The sequence below is a fragment of the Lepidochelys kempii genome, chromosome 24, assembly GCF_965140265.1.
Source record: "Lepidochelys kempii isolate rLepKem1 chromosome 24, rLepKem1.hap2, whole genome shotgun sequence".
NCBI classification, from domain to species: Eukaryota; Metazoa; Chordata; order Testudines; family Cheloniidae; genus Lepidochelys; species Lepidochelys kempii.
Window position 1 is genome coordinate 11,148,163 of NC_133279.1, and position 20,934 is coordinate 11,169,096.

Here is a 20,934-nt window from a genome sequence, read left to right on the forward strand (position 1 = left end):
TTGTGTCATCTACAACAGTGGTTCTCAACTAGGGGTCCGAGGGTCCCTGGGGGACCACAAGCAGCTTTCAGGGGGTCCATAAAGCAGGGCCGGCAAAAGACTTGCTGGGCCCCAGGGCTGAAAGCTGACGCTGGACTATGAGGGGGTTGAAGCCCAAGGCTCTGAGCCTCACCACCTGGGGCTGAAGCTGAAACCTGAGCACCTGAGCTTCGTGGGAGCCCTCTGTGGCATGAGGCCCCAGGCAATTGCCCTGCTTGCTACCCCCTAACGCAAGTCCTGGCTCTTATATGCAGAAAAACAATTGTGGCACAGCTGGGCCATGGAGTTTTTATAGCATGTTTGGGGAGTGGAGGGGGGGGCTCAGAAAGAAACGGGTTGAGAACCCCAGATCTACAACCTTTATCAGTGAGGGTTCTGTTTTCTCCCAGGTCATTAATAAAAATGTTAAATAGTCTAGTGCCAAGAACCCATCCACCTGGGATCCCATTTGAAACACTCCTACTCCGTGACGTGAGTCACCATTTGCAATTGCATTTTGAGATCTGTCAGTTAGCCAGTTTTTAATCCATCTAATATGTGCCATGTTAATTTTATATTGGTCTCATTTTTTAACCAAAACATTGTGCAGGACCAAGTCCAACGCCTTACAGAAGTGGAAGTATATCACATCAACACTGTGACTTTAGCGCTCTGTAGTTTATGTGCTTAGTATTTAATTTCAAGCAACCACAGAGAATTGCTACAAAGCCTGGCAGATGATTCCCTGACTGTGCCTGAGAAACGCTGTGGCTTATGGTGTGAATTGAGTATGGCTGGTGCCCGAGTCTCAGATGGGGAGCATTTTATGCCATGCACTTGTGGGTCACTTCATTCTCTGCTGTATTCTCCCCCTGGCCCACACCTGTCTTTATGGCGATCTTCTGGAGGCGACTGGCTGTTAGTCAAAGATACAGGGGTGGTTGCGGTCTAAGGAGTAGATCCTCTCAGGAGAGGTAAAAGGGGCATGAAGTACATGGGCTGGAGCCAGGAGTAGTGGAAAACTCCCTAAAATTGTGGGGCCACCAGAGCCCAAACCATGGCCCTGCCCTCACACTGCCCATTCCCCCTGAGGCCCTGCCCTCGTGCCACCCATTCCATCTGGAGGCCCCACCCTCATGCCACCTATTTCATCCTGAGGCCCCGCCCTCATGCCACCCATTCCCCCTGAGGCCCCTCCCCAACTCATTCTTCTCTGCCCACTCCCCCTGTCGCTTGCCCTTACGGGTGGGAAAAAGTGATGGGGCCCCTGGCGTCCCCTATTCTGGCTCCCCAGCTGGAGCATTCAGCCATGGTGCCTGTTTCCCAGAGGCACTGAGTCAGGGGCAGGTTACACTCCTGTTTCTTTGGCTGTATTTCCAGCTGGGGTGGGCTTGTCTCACCTTCTCCCCTGATGCTCTTTCCCTGCTGTGGCAACAGAGACACCATTCCTCCTGGGTCCCCAGCCTGCATCTCTAATGGCTCTGAGCTGCCCCAGAGTGCTCTGGGCTCCTGAAGATCACCCCTGCCCATCGGGGCACTGGAATGGGGGGAGGGAGCCAGGGGGCCATGGCCCCCCTACTTTCTACCAGCTGAAAGGGCAAGTGATGGCAGGAGGGGGTGAAGAGGAGCAAATGAGGGGCGGGGCCTTGGGGGGAAAAGGCAGTGCGAGGGTGGGGCATCGGAGGGAATCAGGGCCTCGGGGAGAAGGGGCGGTGTGAAGGCAGGGCCTCAGGGGGAATCGGGGCCTCGGGGAGAAGGGGCCATGCTGGGTGGGATCTCGGGGGGCGGAGGGTGTGGTGTGGTGCAGGAGGGGCCCTGTGGCCCCCCCTTCTGTGCCCCCCCCTACTTTCAGGGCGCTTCCCCTGCTCCTGCTCCCATGCTCCATGCTGAATGGAGACAACTCTGCCCCTCGCCGGCAGGGCGTCTGAGCCACAGCCATCGATGGGTTTTAGGCTTGATCTGCGTTACCAACTTATCTCGGTATCACTGCATTGCTCAAAGGTGTAACCTCTGGTGTAGACAGCGCTGTGTCGGTGGGTGGGATTTTCCCATCAACATAGCTACCGCCTCGCGGGGAAGTGAGTATCAATGCCAACAGGGGAGCTTCTCCCATTGGCATAGGTAGTGTCTTCTCTAAGTGCTACAAACCCTTAGTCTCAGGCCCCATGGGCAGGGAAGGGCCACCCCCATTGTACAGATGAGAGCTGAGGCACAGGAGAGGCTAAGGGATTGGCTCAAGGTTATGACACAAAGCCAGTGGCAGAGCTGGGAAGAGGAACTCGGGCTCCTGCACCCCAGTTCAGAATGCTCTCTACTAGCCCAGGCCTATGTGCCAAGGGCAGGGGGAGGTGATGGGAGCTGGGCTGAGCAGACTGGAGCTATGGGGGGATAGTGTGCTGGAGCATTGATCATTTGGGGGTGGGGGATGGGCCAGCATTAGGGGCTGCTGTGCCCAGTAGTCAGCTGCCTTCATCTCCCCTTCCTCCATTCTGTCACCTGATTGGACGCGGCTGGGGCTGATGCCCTTAGTAACCAGAGAAGAGTATAAAAGATTCATGGATTCCAAGGCCAGAAGTGACCACTGTGCTCATCTTGTCTGACCTCCTGGATAATCCAGGCCAGAGAGCTGACCGCAGGTGATTCCTAGAGCAGAGCTGTTAGAGAAACATCTCAGCTTGGGCTAAAAACTGTCAGTGATGGAGATTCCATCACAACCCCTGGTGAATTGCTCCAATGGTAATTACAGTCATTCAAAGGGTCAATCCGAGCCCCGCGGCCCCTGTCCCAGCTGGCCAGGGAGGCTGGGCAGGCAGTGAGGGCTCCCGGGCAGCAGGGAGAGTAGTTCAGAGGAGGAGCTGGGACTGGGAGCTCCCCTCTCCTGGGGGCTATGTGGGACCAAGAGAAAGAGAATGGGAACAAAGGGGTGACAGGGTCTGAAAGGAACCCATGTGCCCATGCAGGCCCAGAGCCTGCCACGGAAAAGGGGGGTGTGTGTATGTGAGTGAGCATGCAGTGAGAGGGCTGCGTGTGTGTGTGTATACGCACCCATGAGTGGCTCTAATGGGGCACAGCCCTCACGCTCTCCCCACCCTGTAGCCAGGAGGGGAAGAGGTCTCAGCCCCATCCATTGCTTTGGGGAGGGGCGGGTCTCGCCTTCTGATGGTGTTAGAGGACACGTCCCATAAATGATTCAGTCCGTTTGACTCCTTTAATGGAACTGCTCTGTACATGCCACTACCTGTGGCCAGCCTGGTAGACCCTGTGTGACACACACGATCTATAGGCTGATACCTCTCCCTTGGGAGCAGCGCTACTTGGCTCTTACACCACTCTCCACAGACGAAGTGTGCATCACCAGCCGCAGTCTATGGAGGCAGAAACTGAGGCACAGCTTGGGAAAGGGACCTGCCCCAGGTCACACAGGGACACATCAGTAGCAGAGATGGAAACAGAACCCAGGAGTCCAGGTTCCCTGCTTGCCACACTAGAGCATGATGACTGAACCATGCAATAACCAAAGTTGGTGTGGAAGCTTCTACCCCACCTCACCCCAACCCCCTCCCCATCAGACCCCATCAACCCTGACCCCAGGGACCCCCCTCAACATCTGTCCCCATCACCCCTAGGAAGCCCTTCCCCCACCTGATTCCATCACCCCTGGTCCCCAGTTGCTCCCTCAATATCTGCCCCCATTATTCCTAGGAACCTCTTCCCCCCCTGACCCCATCAACCCAGTCCCAGGAACCCCCCCTCCTCACCCAACCCCATCACCCCTGGTCCCAAAGAGCTCCCTCAATATCTGTCCCCATCATCCCTAGGAACCTCTTCCACCCCGACCCCATCACCCCAGCCCCAGGCAGCTCCCTCCCCATTTGATCCCATCATTCCTGGCCTAGAGAACCCCCTCCCCATCTGACCCCATCATCCCTGACCCCAGGGAGCACCCTCCCCATCTGACTCCATGATCCCCAGTCCCAAGGAGTCCCCCCCTCATCCATTGGCCCAGAGAGCCCCCTCCCCATCTGACCCTATTGTCCCTGGCCCAGAGAGCCCCCCTCCCTACCTGACCCCCATCATCCCTGACCCCATCACCCCCAGCCCCAAGGAGTCCCCCCCTCATCCCTGGCCCAGAGAGCCCCCTCCCCATCTGACCCCATTGTCCCTGGCCCAGAGAGCCCCCCTCCCTACCTGACCCCCATCATCCCTGACCCCATCACCCCCAGCCCCAAGGAGTCCCCCACATCATCCCTGGCCCAGAGAGCCCCCTCCCCATTTTACCCCATCACCCCAGCCCCAGGGAGCCCCCTCCCCATCTGTCCCCATCACCCTGGCCCATGAGTAAGGTGTGTCTGTCATTCCAGCTGGAGCCCAGACAGGCTGTGCAAACCCCAGGGCCTCCTAGAGAAACAAGGTGTTGAGCTGTAGAGGGGCAGTTCCCAGGCTGCTGGGTGCTGTCTGCCCTCCCCCCGTCACATTCCATACTTGTATCCGGCTAGTGCCAGGTGCATCATGTCACGACACACGGCCTGACATGTCGTGATACAGTTCACCCCACTAAGTGTGTGTGTGTAAGGTGGGTGCGGGGGGTATTACCAGCCCTACGTCTTGTTTGTGTGCAGTAAGGAGTCTCCCTAACCGTGGGGTGCGTATGGCATGGGTGGGGGGTTCTCCCACTCCCCACTGGTGGACATGGGGCAGGGGCTCAGCAACCCTGTGAAAGAGGCACAAAGGTCAGCGCTAGGTCCCTGAATGTTGCTACCGCCCTGGGGTCTCAGCCCAAGAGCCCTGCCCAGTGTCAGCACCATCATGGGGATGCCCCCGCAGCAGCTGGGATTGTTCATGGGCTTCCCATGGGCAGGAGCAGCATCGGAGCTCCCTGGATCTGCGCAGAGGGTGGATGGAGCCGTGGGGCTGGGCACACAGTGGGGAGGTTCTTGCTTCTTGGGTTGCTTGGAGCTGGAGCATAGCTGGGAGTCCCGCTGCTTGCAGGGGGTGCTCTCCTCCCCACCCCTGGGGGTGTTACTTCTGGCATGGCGTGTAGCTGATGTGATGCGAGCAGCCGTGGCTGGGGTGCAGGTGGCCACCTCTGTATGGGCCAGCAGGGGCACAGTCTCTGTGGGCAGGGATAGGCAGCGTCAGGTCACTCCTCCCTGCCCCTTTAGCACCCAGCCCCCTCCGCTGGCTCATTTTGAGCCAGTGCCAGGCCTACCTGGCCTGCCACAGTCTGCTCGCCCTCGGGGCGCATGCAGGGTCTCTGGGTGCCAACGCAGCCGCTTCGGGTCACACTGTCACCCTGAGCCTCGGGTCTCGCTCTATCGTTCCAGCCTCTTCCAGGCTTTGCCTGTTTCCCCTCTTTTTCCTTAACCCCCTTTCTTTCCTTGCCCCTTCCCCCTTATTCCCCACCTCCCTTCCACGGCGCCCCCTCCCCCCAGCCCAGAGGCGTCACCTGATCTCAGTAGGCGCCACGGGCTGGCTGCGCCTCCGTCGGCAGTACCACAGCAGGGCCCAGAGGATCGAGAGCAGCAGGACCAGGAGGAAAATGGCCCCCAGGACAGAGCCCACAATGAGCCCCACGTTCCTTGTACCTGCAGAAGGGGAGCAAACCTGTCACCTTCTCCCCTCCCCGTACCGGGCTGGGACCTACACCCAGAAAACACCACAGGGACCCCTGGCCGCTGAGCCCCATCGACACCCCTGCCCACCGGGCACTGTTCCCATATTCGCTCTGCAGGCCCAAGGGGCGTCCCCTGCTGGGCTGCCCATGAGGCCCTGGCCAGGCCCATGTAATCCATGGGGCCCTGCACGGGCAATAGCTCCTGTGAGAAGGTGCCTGCTACGCGGGGTCAGTGCATTAGCCTGGAGCTGCAGCTTGGCCCCAAGAACCTGGCCGTCCCTGGCACCTGGTCAGCCCCAGCGATGGGGGCAGAGATGGGGGAGTCGCCTTTGCTGTCTATGGGTCATTGTTCCCAATGCAGGAGGCAAGGGGGATTAGAGTCAGAGAGCTTAAGGCGAGCAGGACCCATCAGATCATCCAGTCTGCCCTCCTGCACATCACAGCTCACCAGCCCTCCCCCCACAGCACCCCATAGAACCGGGATTACACTAAAGTACCACAGCCCAGCAGAGCCCTAGCTGTGGGGCACCAACCACAGAGCCCAGGAGGGGCCGAGTCTCCATTGTTCTCTACGGGGAAGGGGGTTCTCCACTGTTCTCTATTGGGGGGGTTCTCCATTGTTCCTTATGGGGAAGGGGGTTCTCCATTGTTCACTATTGCGGGGGGGTTCTCCATTGTTCCCTTTGGGGAAGCGGGTTCTCCATTGTTCCCTAGGAGGGTCTCCATTGTACCCTATGGAGAGTTCAGAGTCGCAGCCGTGTTGGTCTGTATCCGCAAAAAGAAAAGGAGGACTTGTGGCACCTTAGAGACTAACACATTTATTTGAGCATGAGCTTTCATGAGCTACAGCTCACTTCATCGGATGCATCACGAAAGCTTCTGCTCAAATAAAAGTGTTAGTCTCTAAGGTGCCACAAGTCCTCCTTTTCTTCCTATGGAGAAGGAAGTTCTCCATTGTTCCCTATAGGGAAGGGGGCTCTCCATTGTTACCTACAGGGAAGGGGGGGTCTCCAGTGCTCCCTGGGGGCTGCTGGGGGCTGAGCTCTGTTCTGGCTCTGGCCCCTCAGGCTGCCCCTCACACTGATATTTTTGGACATGCCCCTCTCCTCGGGGTGCTCACAACGCCAGGCTGGTCCCGCTCCCAGCCCAGCCTGGGGTCCAGGCTCAGCTTCAAGAAGCTGCTGCCAGATGCTTGGGTCCTGCCCCGCTGGGCACTCGGGTGCTTGCCCCCTGTCCGGGCCTTGTGCCCCCCATCCTACCTGAGTAGCCGGTGCGAGGGATGGAGATGTGCACCATGCACTGGGAGTAACCCACCCTGTTGGTCACGCGGCAGCAGTAGGTCCCGGCGTGCTCCTGAGACAGGCTCTGGATCATCAGGTCTCCGGAGCCTTGCCCTGCTCAGGAGAGACCCAGCCCTGAGTGGGCCCCCACAAAGTACCCCCGACAGGGCGGCGGAAGCTCCTCCACCCCTAGGTGGCCCTGGGACAGCGCAGGACAGCCAGAGCCCCCTGGCAACACATCAGGGCCATGTGTGGGCCCACCCCCAAAAACACCCCAGCTGCTCCATCCATGAAAAGGGTCCCCCCAGTGCCAAGACCTCAGGAAACTCATGTCACAGACATTTCCAAGGGGATGCTCCCAGCTCAGCACAAGAGCATCCCACCCTCTGGGCGCCCCCACCTCTCCCCTGCACCATCCTGGGGCACACACCCCATGATGAGCTCAGCAAAGTGAGCAGCCCACCTCCCAGGGATCCCCCGCCCCCACTGCTTACCCTGCACTGTCCTGGGGGGCAGCCAGCCCATGGCATAGTCCCCTCCCATCTTGGACCACTGGTAGGAGAGGGGAAGGGAACCCCCATCAGAGCAGCACCTGAGCATGAGGTCCCTGCCCCTGGCCGGCTCCCCATCCATCCAGCACCGAGGGGCGGCCGGCTTCTCTGGGGAGAGACACAAATCACATCAGTTAATGGGAGCTAGTAAGGAGCAGCAGGGATGGACAGGTGGACATGGCCATGCTCAGAGACAGGCAGGCAGGCAGGCAGAGCTCGGGTACAGCAGGAATGGGGTGGCAGTGCCCCCTGAAAGGGGGAGTCAGAGGATGGGGATTGCTGATGGACAGGCAGATTGGTGGGCAGGGTCGGTGGGCTGAAGTCAGCATATGGGGACTGGCAGGCAGGGTCAGATCAGTAGGCAGTGTCTGTCCACGGGGAATAGCAGGCGGGGGTGGTGGGCAGAGGTAGGTCTGGGGGTGGCGGGGGCAGTGATGGTTGGGTCAGCGGTTGGAGTTTAGATCTGTGGCCGGGCTTAGGTTGTGGGGGTTCGGTCAGTAGGGGGAGTTTGGGTTAGTGGGTTGGGTCCGTGGGTGGGGATTGGAACTCACCTAGCACAGTGATGGTGACCTGGTGGGTGTTGGCAGTGGGTGAGGGTGGGTCAGTGGGTGGGGGTGGGTTAATGGGTGAGGGTTGAGTCAGTAGGTGCAGGGGGATCAGCAGGGTTGCTGGGCCTCACCTAGCACAGTGACGGTGTTGGCAGGGGTTGGTGTTGGGTGAGTGGGTGGAATTTGGGTCAGAAGGTGGGGTTGGGTTAATGGGTGGGGTTGGGTCAGTGAGTAGAATGTGGGTCAGTGGACCATGGGGGGATCAGCGGGGGGGTGGGACTCACCTAGCACGATGAGGGTGACCTGGAGGGTGTTGGCAAGGGTTCGTGTTAGGTCAGTGAGTGGGGCTGAGTCAGTGGGTGGGGTTGGGTTAATGGATGGGGTTGAGTCAGTGGGCAGTGGATGGGTCGGGGTCAGAGGCAGATTAAAGGTTTGTGGGGCCCTGGGTCAGAGCAAGTGAAGGCCCCTTCTGCCTGCAGAGCAATCCCACACTCCCCAGAAGGAGAGCTGGGTGGCCAAGTAAGTCGGGGCATGGGCACCCATTTCTCTGGGGGACCCCCAATTGGCTGGGGGCCCTGGGAATGGGCCCTGTTGGCCCAGTGGCTAATCTGCCACTGCTGGGGGTGAGGGGCCAGCAGTTGGGGGCGGGACTCACCGAGCACAGTAATGGTGATCAAGTGGGTGTCGACAGTGGCTTTCTTCACCCTGCACTCGTAGGTGGCCGAGTCCGACACCTGCAGGTTTGCCAGGTGGATGGAGGCATCATACAGGCTTGGGTCCTGGGCCACAAATGCCACCCTCCGCTGCAGGCCTGGGACGCTGCCATACCTGATCTTCTGGTCCTGGTAGATCAGGAACTGATGGGGAGGAACCGAGCAGCAGTGAGCAATGGTGAGTGGTGAGCAAGGGGGACTGGAGACCTGCCAAGGGGCAGAACCAGGGCAGGAGCAGCACTGGGGGCTGAGAATCCAGGTCCTTGGGGACCGTCCTGTACAGGGAGCTGCTAGAGATGCATGTTCTACACCAGTGGTTTTCAAACTGTGGGTTGGGACCCCAAAGTGGTCACAACCCGATTTTAATGGGGTCACCAGGGCTGGTGTTAGAGTTTCTGGGGCCTGGGGCCAAGTCCAAGCCCCAACTCCAGCTCCACCACTGAGGACTGAAACCCGAGCCCCACTGCCCAGGGCCAAAGTCCCATGGCTTCTGCCCTGGGTGTTGCGGGTCAGGTTACAGGCCCTGCACCTGGGGCTGAAGCCCTCGGGCTTTGGCTTTGCCCCCTCCCCCAGCCTGGATCGGTAGGGCTTGGGTTTTGCCCCCCTCCAACCACTCCCCACCCAGGATGGTGGGGCTTGGGCTTTGGCTTTGGCCCCCAGGGCCAGGGTGGAGGGGCTCGGGCAGGCTCAGGCTTCAGTCCCCACTGCTGGGGTTGTGTAGTAATTTTTGTTGTCAGAAGGGGTTACGGTGCAATGAAGTTCGAGAACCCCAGTCTACACTGATGGTGCTGGGTGGTGGGGCAGGGAATGCCCTGCCCAGGGACTGGGGCCAACTGGGAGCGGAGAGGCTGGTGGAGCCCAAGCCAGGTGAGCTCAGAGTCCAGGCATGGGGTGGCGGGGGGAAGGGGATGTAAGGGATTCTGTGGAAGGCAGAAGCGCAGGGCCCAGGGGGAAGGGGTTAAGGCCTCAGGAGCAGAGGGTGACAGCCCCTCTTGAGGGAGGCCTCTCGCTGGGGCAAGTCGCAGGGGGCAGCTGGAACAGGACAATTCAATGGGCCCTGGGGGAGACTCGGACCTGCTGCTGGGGCTGTGCCCGAGGGAGGGACCGGCACCATGAGGGGGCTCAAGAATATGCACACACTCAAGGGTGAGGAAGGGTGGCCGGGTGCCATCAGCCAGGTTGGCAGAGGGGGCAGTGCCCAGGGGTCTCCGCAATTGGACTGGATTCGTGGGAGATGGAATCTGAGCAAGGACCCAGTGCTGGGCAGGGGGTAGCAGTCCATGAGGCAAAGGCAGGGGCAGGAACTCGACCAAGGTGTCCCAGCAAGCCAGGGGCAGAGCTGGAAACAGACCCCAGCACAGATTCCAGCCAGGCGTTTGATGTGCCTTGCTAAGGAAGTGGGATGAGGGGCAGGACTCAGACTCACCGGCAGCCTCTGGTCAGGGTTCACCATGGTCCATATAATGTCCAGGTTGTTGGGTCCATTGTCCTCAGGCTCCAGGATGTAGGGGCAGCCCAGCCTCACCGAGTCCCCCTGAGCCAGGTACAGCACCTGCTGGCTCTTTGCATTGATCCGCACGGCCTCCAGCAGAGCTGAGGGTCAGACAGACAGAGCCACCCATCAGGACAGACAGGCTAGTTCTGGGCAGAACAGCTGCAAAGAGAGGGAGGAGTCCCCGGGCACCTTCTGCGGAGACTGAGCCCTTCCTGCAGTGCCCAGAGCCAGCTATGCAGGGAGCCAGTCCTGTGGCCTGCCAGTGTGGGAATGAGTGAGGGGATTGTCAGAGAAGGGGCTCTGGGGGAAGCATGTCCCATCAACTTTTAGAAGATGCTGCATAGGGGGGCATTATCCATGCAGGGACCAGGCTGTGCCCTGGGCAGAGATGGGCTCCCTTCCCCGGAGCTGGGCTCTATTGCCCAATATTTGTCAAGCTGTGGACATCTTGCTGCAAGGATCCCACTTGGCCCTGTCAGAATACAGCGAAGCAGGGTGGGTTTTGCCCTGTATCTGAGGCCAGTGCCCCTGGGGTGATCTCTGGTGAATACTTACCTCAGGCTAGTGAGCTCAGACAGCCCCTAGGGGGAGCCACACTGCTGATACTGGGGCTCGATTTGAAATGCCGTGCAGCAGGGGGCACTGCAATGAACAAGTGTGCACATAATGCACTCACGAGTGTGCCAGTCCAACACATTCCAGCCAGCAGAGGGCAGCATCCTGCACAAAGCCCCCCCGCGCTGATGAAGTGAACAATTTCACTCAACTGATTTTTAAAGTTGCCAGTTTCAGCAACCTGCTGGGTCCTGACTCAGCCTCGGGAAAGTGAGCGAAGGTCCTGCAGGGAATGAGGGGGCGGGGGTGTTGTTATTTATTGCACTGCTTCATTAAGAGGCTTCTCCAACTTGCACCAATTGCCAACAGCAGCCAGGGATCCACAGGCCCGGGAAGCCCAGCCATGCCCCCTGCCTGCAGCTGGAAAAGAGTCCACAGGGGAGGTTCTCAGAGCTAGATCTGCCAGGGCTGATGTGTCTAAGCCAGGTATGTCTGCAGAACACACCCAGCCTTGGTACTCTGGGAGAGCTGCCTGCTATCAGCCTGAGGGGACCTCTCCAGTGTTTCATTGTTGTGTAATTAATTGGTGACTCTTTGCAGAGCACTTTCTAGGTGCAGTGTAATCCAGGTGCAAAGGACTCTTGCTTGCAAAGTGTCACTATATGGGAGGACAGCACAGGAAGGTAACATGCCTGGGAAAAGGGTGCTGCTGGCTGATTGTCACTCCTGCAGCAGCTGAGGGGATTTCAGCTCAGGTAGATACACATATTCTAGCTTTGATGGAGCTGCTAGCTCAGTAAAAATAGCAGTCCAGCTCTGGCAGCACTGACGGTGGGATGGGCTAGCCACCTGAGCAAGCACCTGGAGTCCTGGGCGGGACTGTACTCGGGGTAGTTATCCCAAGTGTCCTACCACCCATGCCGTGGCAGCTACACTGTTCTGTGTAGCTCAGTGGTTCTCCCTGAAATGCTGCGGGTACACAGAGATCTTTCAGGGGGTACATCAACTCATCTAGATATTTGCCTAGTTTTACAACAGGCTATATGTAGCGAAATCAGTACAAACTAAAATTCCATACAATGACTTGTTTATACTGCTTTTTATATTGTAAGTACAATATTTATATGTCAATCAATTTATTTTATAAATACATCGTAAAATGAGAAAGTCAGCCGTTTTTCAGTAGTAGTGTGGCTGTGATACTTTTGTATTGTTATGTCTGATTTTACAAGCAAGTAGTTTTTAAGTGAGGTGAAACTTGGAGTTACACAAGACAAATCAGCCTCCTGAAAGAGGGACAGTGGCCTGGAAAGGTTGAGAACCACAGATGTAGTGCACTAGCTCAATCAAAACTACTCTGTGTACACCGACCTGAGCTGGAAATTACACTGCCAGCTCCAGTGTAGACGTACCGTAAGAGGTTTTTCTCTTGCTGCATTTTGTCAGCGCTGCTCCATATGGGAAATGCCCAGATTTATGGAGCCGGAGCAGTTTTGTGGCGCACTAAGGGCTTGAGTACACACAGGTGTAAAATGACAGCTATAGGGGAAACTATTCGGCTCTAGCTCTGCCTGCTAAACTGCCCGGTGTGAACGCTTCTCTGGAACGAGAATGACTGTATTCCAGTATAATTGCTCCTGTTCCATAATGAACTCCATGTTATTCTCGAATCAAGTGTCCACACAAGGAAGTTATTCCAGCACAACTATTATTGTTATTATTTATTAGGTGTATTACCGTAGCTCCTAGCAGCCCCAGCCAGGGACCAGGCCCCATGGTGCTAGGAGCTGTACATTATTTATTAGGTGTATTATCGTAGCACCTAACAGCCCCAGCCAGGGACCAGGCCCCATGGTGCTTGGGGCTGTGCAAATGCAAAACAAAGAGACAGTTCCTGCCCCAAGGAGCTCACAGGCATTATTCCACTACAGCTATGCTGGGCAATTTCCCCATGTAGATGAGCCCTAAATTGCCAGGCTGGGAGCCATGGGGAGGGAGGGGGGTTTAGAGCCAAGTTCAGTAGCGTTCCCACCCTCTCCGGCTCCCTGTCACTGGCTGGGGAGGGCCTGAGGGGTCCCTTGGAGAAGCCTACCTGGTGTTAGACACAAGAGGAGGAGCTGGACAGTCCCTCGCCCAGCCATGGTCCTGCAGCCTCTCCCAGCGTATCCAGAGCAGCAGAGAAGAGAGACGATCCTGAGTGGGGAGCTCGGAGACAGGGAAGCAGAGCGTCTTGGGGCTGCTTTTATCTGCCGGGGCTGGGTGTTCCTCCCTCCAAGGAGAATGCCTTTGGGGTGAGTGAGGAGGTGAGTGAGCGGCTCCAAGCCGTGAGTGTGAGCTGCCGCCCGCTCTCTCCTGTGCCTACCTGATAATTAACACTGGCTTGGCTGGCGTGGGCTTTCCTGCTAGCCGGGCTTGTTGCCCTGCATCCTTCTCGCACAGGGAGGCCTGACAGGTGGCTCTCTAGGCTCAGGGCTTGGGAGGAAGGTTAGCGACAGCTGGCCTCAAAGCTTTTAATGGGGCCTCAACCCATCCGCTGAGCTTACACCTACAGTTTCCACCTGCAGTGGCAGGCACCAGTGACCTGGTAGCAGGGAGATGTCTATTCTCCCTGTGTGGTGTGTGTGGCTGCCAGGCTGCCGGCCCCTCCCCCTGCACCATAGCCAGTGGGACAGAGCCGCAAGCCCATACCAGGCGCCCGCTTGTCACACAGAGTCTCAAGGGAGAGATAGGGTTGCCAACCCCTCCAGGATTGCCCTGGAGTCTCCAGAAATTTAAAGATTAATCTTTAATTAAAGATTATGTCATGTGATGAAACCTTCAGAAATATGTCCAACCAAAATTGGCATCCCTAGTGAGAGAACATCCCAGGTCTGGCCAGGCAGTGGAGGAGGGGGCAGGGCAGGCTGCCTGTGCCGGCAACACATCTGTCTCTGGTGCCGGGGGCAGAGGGACCATCTGCAGAATGAGCAAAACCAAAGGAGGATTAGAAACAGCCAGGGAGGGAGAGTAAACATGAGTCCACCTGAGCGGCCAGTTTGGATGTGAGCGTGCAACATAGGGAGCACCAGTGTGTGACAATGAGCCTGTAACACTGTGTGTGAATGTGCAATTGTGAGCATGTGACGGGGTGTCATAAATATAAAGGGAAGGGTAAACCCCTTTAAAATCCCTCCTGCCCAGAGGAAAATTCCTCTCACCTGTAAAGGGTTAAGAAGCTAAAGGTAACCTCGCTGGCACCTAACCAAAATGACCACTGAGGAGACAAGATACTTTCAAAAGCTGGGAGGAGGGAGAAAAACAAAGGGTCTGTGTCTGTCTGGGTGATGCTTTTGCCGGAGACAGAACAGGAATGGAGGCTTAGAATTTAGTAAGTAATCTAGCTAGGTATGTGTTAGATTATGATTTCTTTAAATGGCTGAGAAAATAGCTGTGCTGAATAGAATGAATATTCCTGTCTGGGTGTCTTTTTTGTAACTTAAGGTTTTGGCTAGAGGGATTCTCTATGTTTTGAATCTAATTACCCTGTAAGGTATCTACCATCCTGATTTTACAGAGGTGATTCCTTTTTTACTTCTATTAAAAGTCTTCTTGTAAGAAAACTGAATGCTTTTTCATTGTTCTAAGATCCAAGGGTTTGGGTCTGTGGTCACCTATGCAAATTGGTGAGGATTTTTACCAAACCTTCCCCAGGAAGTGGGGTGCAAGGGTTGGGAGGATTTTGGGGGGAAAGACGTTTCCAAACTACGTTTTTTCAGGAACCCAGATAAAGTTTGGTGGTGGCAGTGGAAGTCCAAGGGTAAAATAGTTTGTACCTTGGGGAAGTTTTAACCTAAGCTGGTAAAAGTAAGCTTCGGAGGTTTTCATGCAGGTCCCCACATCTAGAGTTCAGAGTGGGGAAGGAACCTTGACACGGGGTGTGGGACTGTGGGCATGTGACGGGGTGTGAAAGGGTGTGATGGGGTATGTGTGAATGTGAGCATGTGATGGTTTGTGGGACTATGTGTTACAGTGTGTATGAGAGATGGGATGTGACAGGGTTTGTGACTGAGCATGTGATGGGATGTGACTGTGAGGATGTGACTGTGTGTGATGGTTTGTGTAACTGGGAGTGTGTTACACTGTCACACCCTATCTCACACACACTGTATGTGACTTTTGAGTGTGTGATGGGGTGTGACGGTGTGCGTGTGACTGTGAGCATGTGATGGGGTGTGATGAGATGTGTGTGAAAGTGAGCGTGTGACAGTGTGTGACTGTGCATATGTGATGATTTGTGTGACAGTGTGTGTGAGATGAGGTGTGACAGTGTGTGTGTGTGACTGCGCATGTGTGATGGTTTGTTGACTGTTACAGTGTGTGTAAGATGAGGTGTGACAGTGTGTGTGTGACTGTGAGCATGTGACAGTGTGTGACTGCATGTGTGATGGTTTGTGTGACTGTGTGTTACAGTGTGTGTGAGATGGGGTGTGACAGTGTGTGTGACTGTGAGCATGTGATGGGATGTGTGACTGAGTGTGTGACAGGGTGAACCCAAATCTAGATGTTCTCATGCTCGTGTTGCTTCTCCAGGTGCTCTGAGTCCCCCCCGGGGGCCTGGGCACCACATCTCAGGTTGTATCTTACCCACAGTGTTTGTGTGCGGGTGTGAGAGGGATAGTGTGCATGTCTGGCACAATGTACATGTGCTGGGGTGTGGCACACCAGTTAGCACTGACTGCTAGTGGGGAGCGACCCCTACGGAGTCACCTGCCCTGCTCCCTGCCGCACAGCGCCCCTCAGCAGCAGGTGCTGCACTGGGGCCAGTGTTGACTGGGAGAGGAGAGCGCCCCCTACTGAGCCCCCACCCCGCTCCCTGCAATACGGCACGCCTTAGGACCACACTGTCATTGGGGCCACCACTGACTTCGAGGGGAGAGCACCCCCTACTGAGCCCCCCCCCCTGCTTCCTGCAATACAGCATCCTCTAGCACCGCACAGGGTCATTGGGGTCAGCACTGACTCTGAGGGTGGTGCTCCTGCCTCACTCCCTGCACTTACTCTTCCTTGAAAATCTCTGCCAGGAGCTGAACCCGCCCAGCTGGGGTAATCCAGGGAGATATGCCTAGTAGCAGCCCGAGGGGATCTCCCCAGCGTGCACTTATCATGTAATTAACTAACTCATCCTCCCAGAGCACTTTCAATGGAATTCAGGTGCCAATTGTTATTGTTGTCTGCTGCAGTTTCCACGGTAAACATCTGATGAAGTGAGCTGTAGCTCACGAAAGCTCATGCTCAAATAAATTGGTTAGTCTCTAAGGTGCCACAAGTACTCCTTTTCTTTTTGCGAATACAGACTAACACGGCTGTTCCTCTGAAACCTGTCATTGTTGTTATTGTCACTGTGGAGGGAGACGATCAGGAACAGGAAGGCGTATGGATGCCTGGGGAGAAGGGTGCTGGCTGATGGTCTTTCCCGCTGAAGAGATCTGAGCAACCCCCCATGGAGGAGTTATGTCATTAAATCTGCCTGAGGCCCCCCATGAGGCCCCCAGGGCTGGTGAAGGCCCAGGATTTTCCAGCAGGTCAGAAAATGGGGACATTTGCACAAGAATTTGTCTCTTTTTCCCACCAACTTATTTTTGAAATTTTCCGGCCTGCTCTGTCCAGGTGAGAATCTGCCCGTGGCCAATGCGGCCAGCTCTTGCGATTTCATCCTGAGATTTGCAAGGTTCTTCATGCCTCGGCTTCTGGAATTGTGATGTAGCAGCAGGACCTCGGCTTTTATTTGAATAGAAAGTTAGTTTCTAGCACTTGTGGCTGAAGAGAAAAACTTGGACTGAGTGCGACCCTTGAGCTCCAAACCAGGGGACAAAGAGACAGAACCCAACATTCACTAGTTTTAAAATAATCTCATGATTTTAAACCAATCTCACAACTTTTGGGCCTGGACTCCTGATTTGGTACCATTTGGGGCTGACAGTGCTGCATGTCCCTCTGTGCCCGGCCATAGGGACCGGCGCACTCCTGACCTCCGGACTCAAGCAGAGCCACTCGCTACCTCTAGGGAGAAGCCTGCCCCGAGGATGCCCCCCAGTACAAACGCCGGAGCCCATCTGGATTTCAGTGGGATGAGCAGTGTTGGCCGCATGCTGGGCCTCCTGAACTGTGGGGAGTTTCGCTTGGAGAAACAAAAGGAGACCGGGAATCTTGTCTGTTCAGCCCCGGCTGCTGGAGCGGCCCTGGGAGCCCCAGCTGAGCAGCTCTGCTGGTGCCTATACAAACCAGGCTGCATGTCTCCCTTCCCAATCCCATCCAAACCATTCCTGCTGGTACCAGTGTGGACAGGCCCAGCTCTCCACTAATGGACAGGAAGTGGGTAGGACTCACCTGGGCAGCACCTGGCACCTTGCTGGTAGGGCTGATGTTAGAATTAAGGGGGACTCCTGTGGGGTGGGCACTGAGACCACGGGGAAGCAACTGGAGAGGATGAGGAGGGAGGGAAGTGTTATTGGGAAAATGCCCCAGGGCTGCCCATATCCCATTATCAGGCGCATCGATCCCTGTATGTGGGATGGTGCAGGACTGCAGCCCCTCCCCCCACCCCCCGAGCCTGCTGGTTTCAGAGGCTGAGGTGTGATTTGAACACTGAAGGAAGCAGGCAGGAGGGACCTTGGCTAGGATTGTTTCATCTCAGGGCTTGTCTTCTTCTTCAAGCTGTAGTTCCATCTATGTGGGGCCAGCTCTTTGAGTCCTTCTTCTCCATTGCAGTCGATCTCAGAGCAGTTCCCCAGAAACTCCACAGCTAATCAGTCCTTTTGGGTGACACTGCAGTGGGGCCTGCTCCATCCCCACTCTCTGCTGCCCAGAAACCAATCAGATGCTCCAGTGGATGGCACCTCCACCTTAGTTCTTTATAGTCCCGTCATCAACCCCAACACAGTCTTGTGCAGCAGTGGTTTCTTGTGCTTTCCCACAGGACCAGAGGGGACCAGAGCTCTCCCTCCTGTGGGATCTGAGAGCATACTAGGCTTAGCTAAGCCAATCCTCTTCCTCCTGTTGCCGGCACCCAGTGCCAGAGGCAAGCAACAGCAGGGGGTTCGCTGCCCGGAATGCATCACCCAATAATCACAATGGGGTGGAGAAGCAGAAAAGTTTATTTGAAGCTTCAAAGAAGGTACAGGGAGAATAGAATCTCAAATCCTGCACATAGAGCAGGAAGTTACGTAGGCTTTTATACATCCTTTCTTCAGCATACTTATCCAATAGCAAGCTGCCCTAAGTATCCATATAGCCAGCCAATCCAGTTACCAGCTAGTTCCCTTGTTCTCTGTACCAGCTGTTAAATCATACATAAAGCTGCTTTATTCAGCATTGTTCTTCCATATCTGTCTTGTTTGGCCTTGTTTAGTTTCAGACAGTCTGACTCTGCAAGATATTGTTGCAGATCCTCAGCATAACTGCTGCGAGTGCCTCCAGGCGGGGGGGCCAAGGACACTTGGGCCTAGTGCGCATAACTGCTGTGAGTGCCTCCAGGCGGGTGGGGGGCCAAGGACACTTGGGCCTAGTGCGAGGGGGCTTCATCGACACTCGTGGTCTTTCATCGCCTCAAGTTACCTAGTGGCCATGCCCCAGTGTCCCCAAAACTCCCCACCCTCCTTCCTTCCTTCCTTCCTTCCTTCCTTCCTTCCTTCCTTCCTGTGTCTTCTTTTACAGCCCTCAGCTAATGGCCCCCAGACTGATCAGCTAGTTTTCCCCGGGGGTGCTCCACCCCAGCTCAGTCCTGAGGCCCTACCCCCACTCCGTTCCTTCCCCCAAGGCCTCACCCTTGCCCCACCTCTTTCCTCCCTCGCTCCTCCCACTCCCCCCAGCACCTCTCATCCACTGCCAAACAGCTGATCAGTGGCAGGCAGGAAGCACGGAGCGGGGAGCTGAGCACCCACTATTTTTCCTGCTCCAGGGTGCCACTCTCAGGACATTTTCTGTTAGTGTCTGGAGCACTGACGCGAACGCAAAGGTGATTTGTGCCAAGCCTACATATGCTCCGACTCTTACTACAAACTGTTCACTTCCTCCACATGGCCGTCTGACTGTGGTGACAGCATCTTGTGCATGTCCTGGACGAGTCTGACAGTCTCCAGGTACCTGTTTCATTCTCATACACCACCTGATGTTTGTCTACACAGAGAAATGGACCAGAATAGCTGCCCCTGTGGACACAATAGAGTCCACAGAGGGAGCTCTTCCAGAGCAGCTGATTTCACCATAGCTGTCAGTCAGTTTCCCTGTGTAGACAACCCTCAGAAAGGAGGGACATAGCAATGGAGCTCTGGACATTCTCACCACAGGATGGGTGCCAGGAAACTCACGGTCCTCAGGCCAGATTCACAGGAGTATTTAGGCACCTAATGATGCAGGTAGGCACCTAGTGGCATTTGCAAAAGCACCTGGGTGAGTTAGGCCCCTCAGCCTGATTGATTTCAATGGGAATTAGGCACATAGGAGTAAAGACCCCCCCCCCAGGGACTAGATCCACAAAGTGGCTTAGCCATTGCAATGCTGAACTCCTCGGCACCCTGCTGCACATTGGGATCCTCAGTGCTGAGCTGTGCACCCAGGCTGCCCGTACAATGCATGGGGAGAGTTGGGCGCCAAAGGAGGGGATCCTCTGACACCCGCAAGCTGAGCAGGGAGCCCCCTAAGCTGGCCAGGAGCGAAGTGTGAAGGGATGGGATTTAGGGCCCAGATCCACAAAGGGATGTAGGCGCCTAACTCCCATTGACCTAGGTCATTGGCTGATGGGCTGGATGGAGGCACCTCTCTCTACTCAGGTGTCTTAGCCGTGAACCCGCTGCAGGAGTTAAGTGCCTGAGCCAGGTCCGCCCATTCTCATGAAAGAGGGAAACAAACCCCAGCCTGTTGTAGCCAACAGCCTAGCATTTAGGACACTCACCTGGGAGAGCCACATTCAAACACCTGCTCTACCTGATTTGGAGTGAGGAATGAACACATCTCCTGCTCCCAGCTGAGGGCCCCAACCACTGGGCTATTGGCTATGCTAGGGTGAGGCTCTCTCTGCCAGGAAACACGGCCTGCAGCAGAGCCAGTCTCTGGCAACCTAACAAGCGCAGCTGGCCTGTAGCGGGCTCCCTAGTTGGCTACCCTGCCTGATTGGTGGGGAGAGTGGCAGACTGACTCTTCTGCCCAGCAGCAGTAGCGGTTCATGGGCTGCTCAATGCATTTGTCCACAGCTGAGATAGTTCCTGCAGCTGCTTGTTTCCTGCGTTGTTCCAGGCAGGCCCCTGCCTTGGACCCAGACCTACCCCTGCCCTGTCTCACTCCAGGTGCCCTGGTTCTGACCCTCGGCTCCAATTTCTGACTTTGGCTCTGAGCTGGGCTCCAATTCCTGGCTACGGATGCCTGCTCCAGCTGTTAGGTCTGACTCCTGCTCTGAGCACTAGGCAGACTGCCCATGTCCTGGTCACTGACAGTTGGCTCAGCCCCAGCACAAGCCCTAGGAGAACTAGAGCTGTAACAGCGAGCATGGATCCTGCAAAGGCCAATCTCTCTCTGACAGACAGAGTGGGAGCCCTACAGACTTTGCAGGCCCAAGCTGCCATCCTGCAGACCCAGAATGATGTCCTGTAAGCTCCAGCTGTGCCACCATCAACTCCTCCCCCGCCCCCTGCAAACGGCTCCCTCTGTCTGGCAAGCTTCATGGTGATTGTGACAAATTTCGTGGGTTCCTAAGTTAGGGTTGCCAACTATCTAATCACATAAACCCAAACACCCTTGCCCGCCCCTGCCCCGCCCCTTCCCCAAGGTCCTGCCCCACTCACTCCATCCCCTCTCCCCTCCATCACTCGCTCTACCCCACCCTCACTCACTTTCAGCAGGCTGGGGCAGGGGGTTGGGGTGTGGGAGTGGGTGCAGGGTACAGGCTCTGGGAGGGAGTTTGGGTGCAGGAGGGAGCTCAGGGCTGGGCAGGGGGTTGGGGTGCTGGAGGGGGTTTCGGGTGCTGGCTCTGGGAGAGGGCTCAGGGCTGGGGTGGGGGTAGGGGTGGGGGAGGGGGTGAGTGGTGCAGGCTTCAGCTGGGAGGTATTTACCTCGGATGGCTCCCAGTTGGTGGCACAGCGGGGCTAAGGCAAGCTCCCTGTCTGCCCTGGCCCTGTGCTGCTCCTGGA

General features: G+C 56.4%; 1 protein-coding gene across 1 annotated transcript; it reads right to left on the reverse strand.

The window, feature by feature from the left end:
- Positions 1-5,460: 5,460 nt before the first annotated feature.
- Positions 5,461-12,915, reverse strand: VSIG8 (V-set and immunoglobulin domain containing 8). Its single transcript, XM_073323503.1, has 6 exons — positions 12,867-12,915; positions 10,115-10,317; positions 8,667-8,868; positions 7,407-7,571; positions 6,892-7,026; positions 5,461-5,603 (listed from the first exon to the last, which is right to left on the reverse strand). The coding sequence occupies exons 1-6, from the start codon at positions 12,913-12,915 to the stop codon at positions 5,461-5,463; spliced, it is 897 nt and encodes a 298-aa protein (XP_073179604.1).
- Positions 12,916-20,934: the final 8,019 nt, after the last annotated feature.

Bases quoted from the DNA above. Each gene is read 5' to 3' on its own strand.
- VSIG8 (XM_073323503.1), bottom strand. From the start codon at position 12,915: ATGGCTGGGCGAGGGACTGTCCAGCTCCTCCTCTTGTGTCTAACACCA. The intron at 8,869-10,114 runs GCAAGGCACATC...CCTCCCCATCAG, and splicing joins CCCCTCATCCCACTTCCTTA to TTCCTGATCTACCAGGACCA. The intron at 7,027-7,406 runs GTAAGCAGTGGG...TCTCCTGAGCAG, and splicing joins GCCCCCCAGGACAGTGCAGG to GGCAAGGCTCCGGAGACCTG.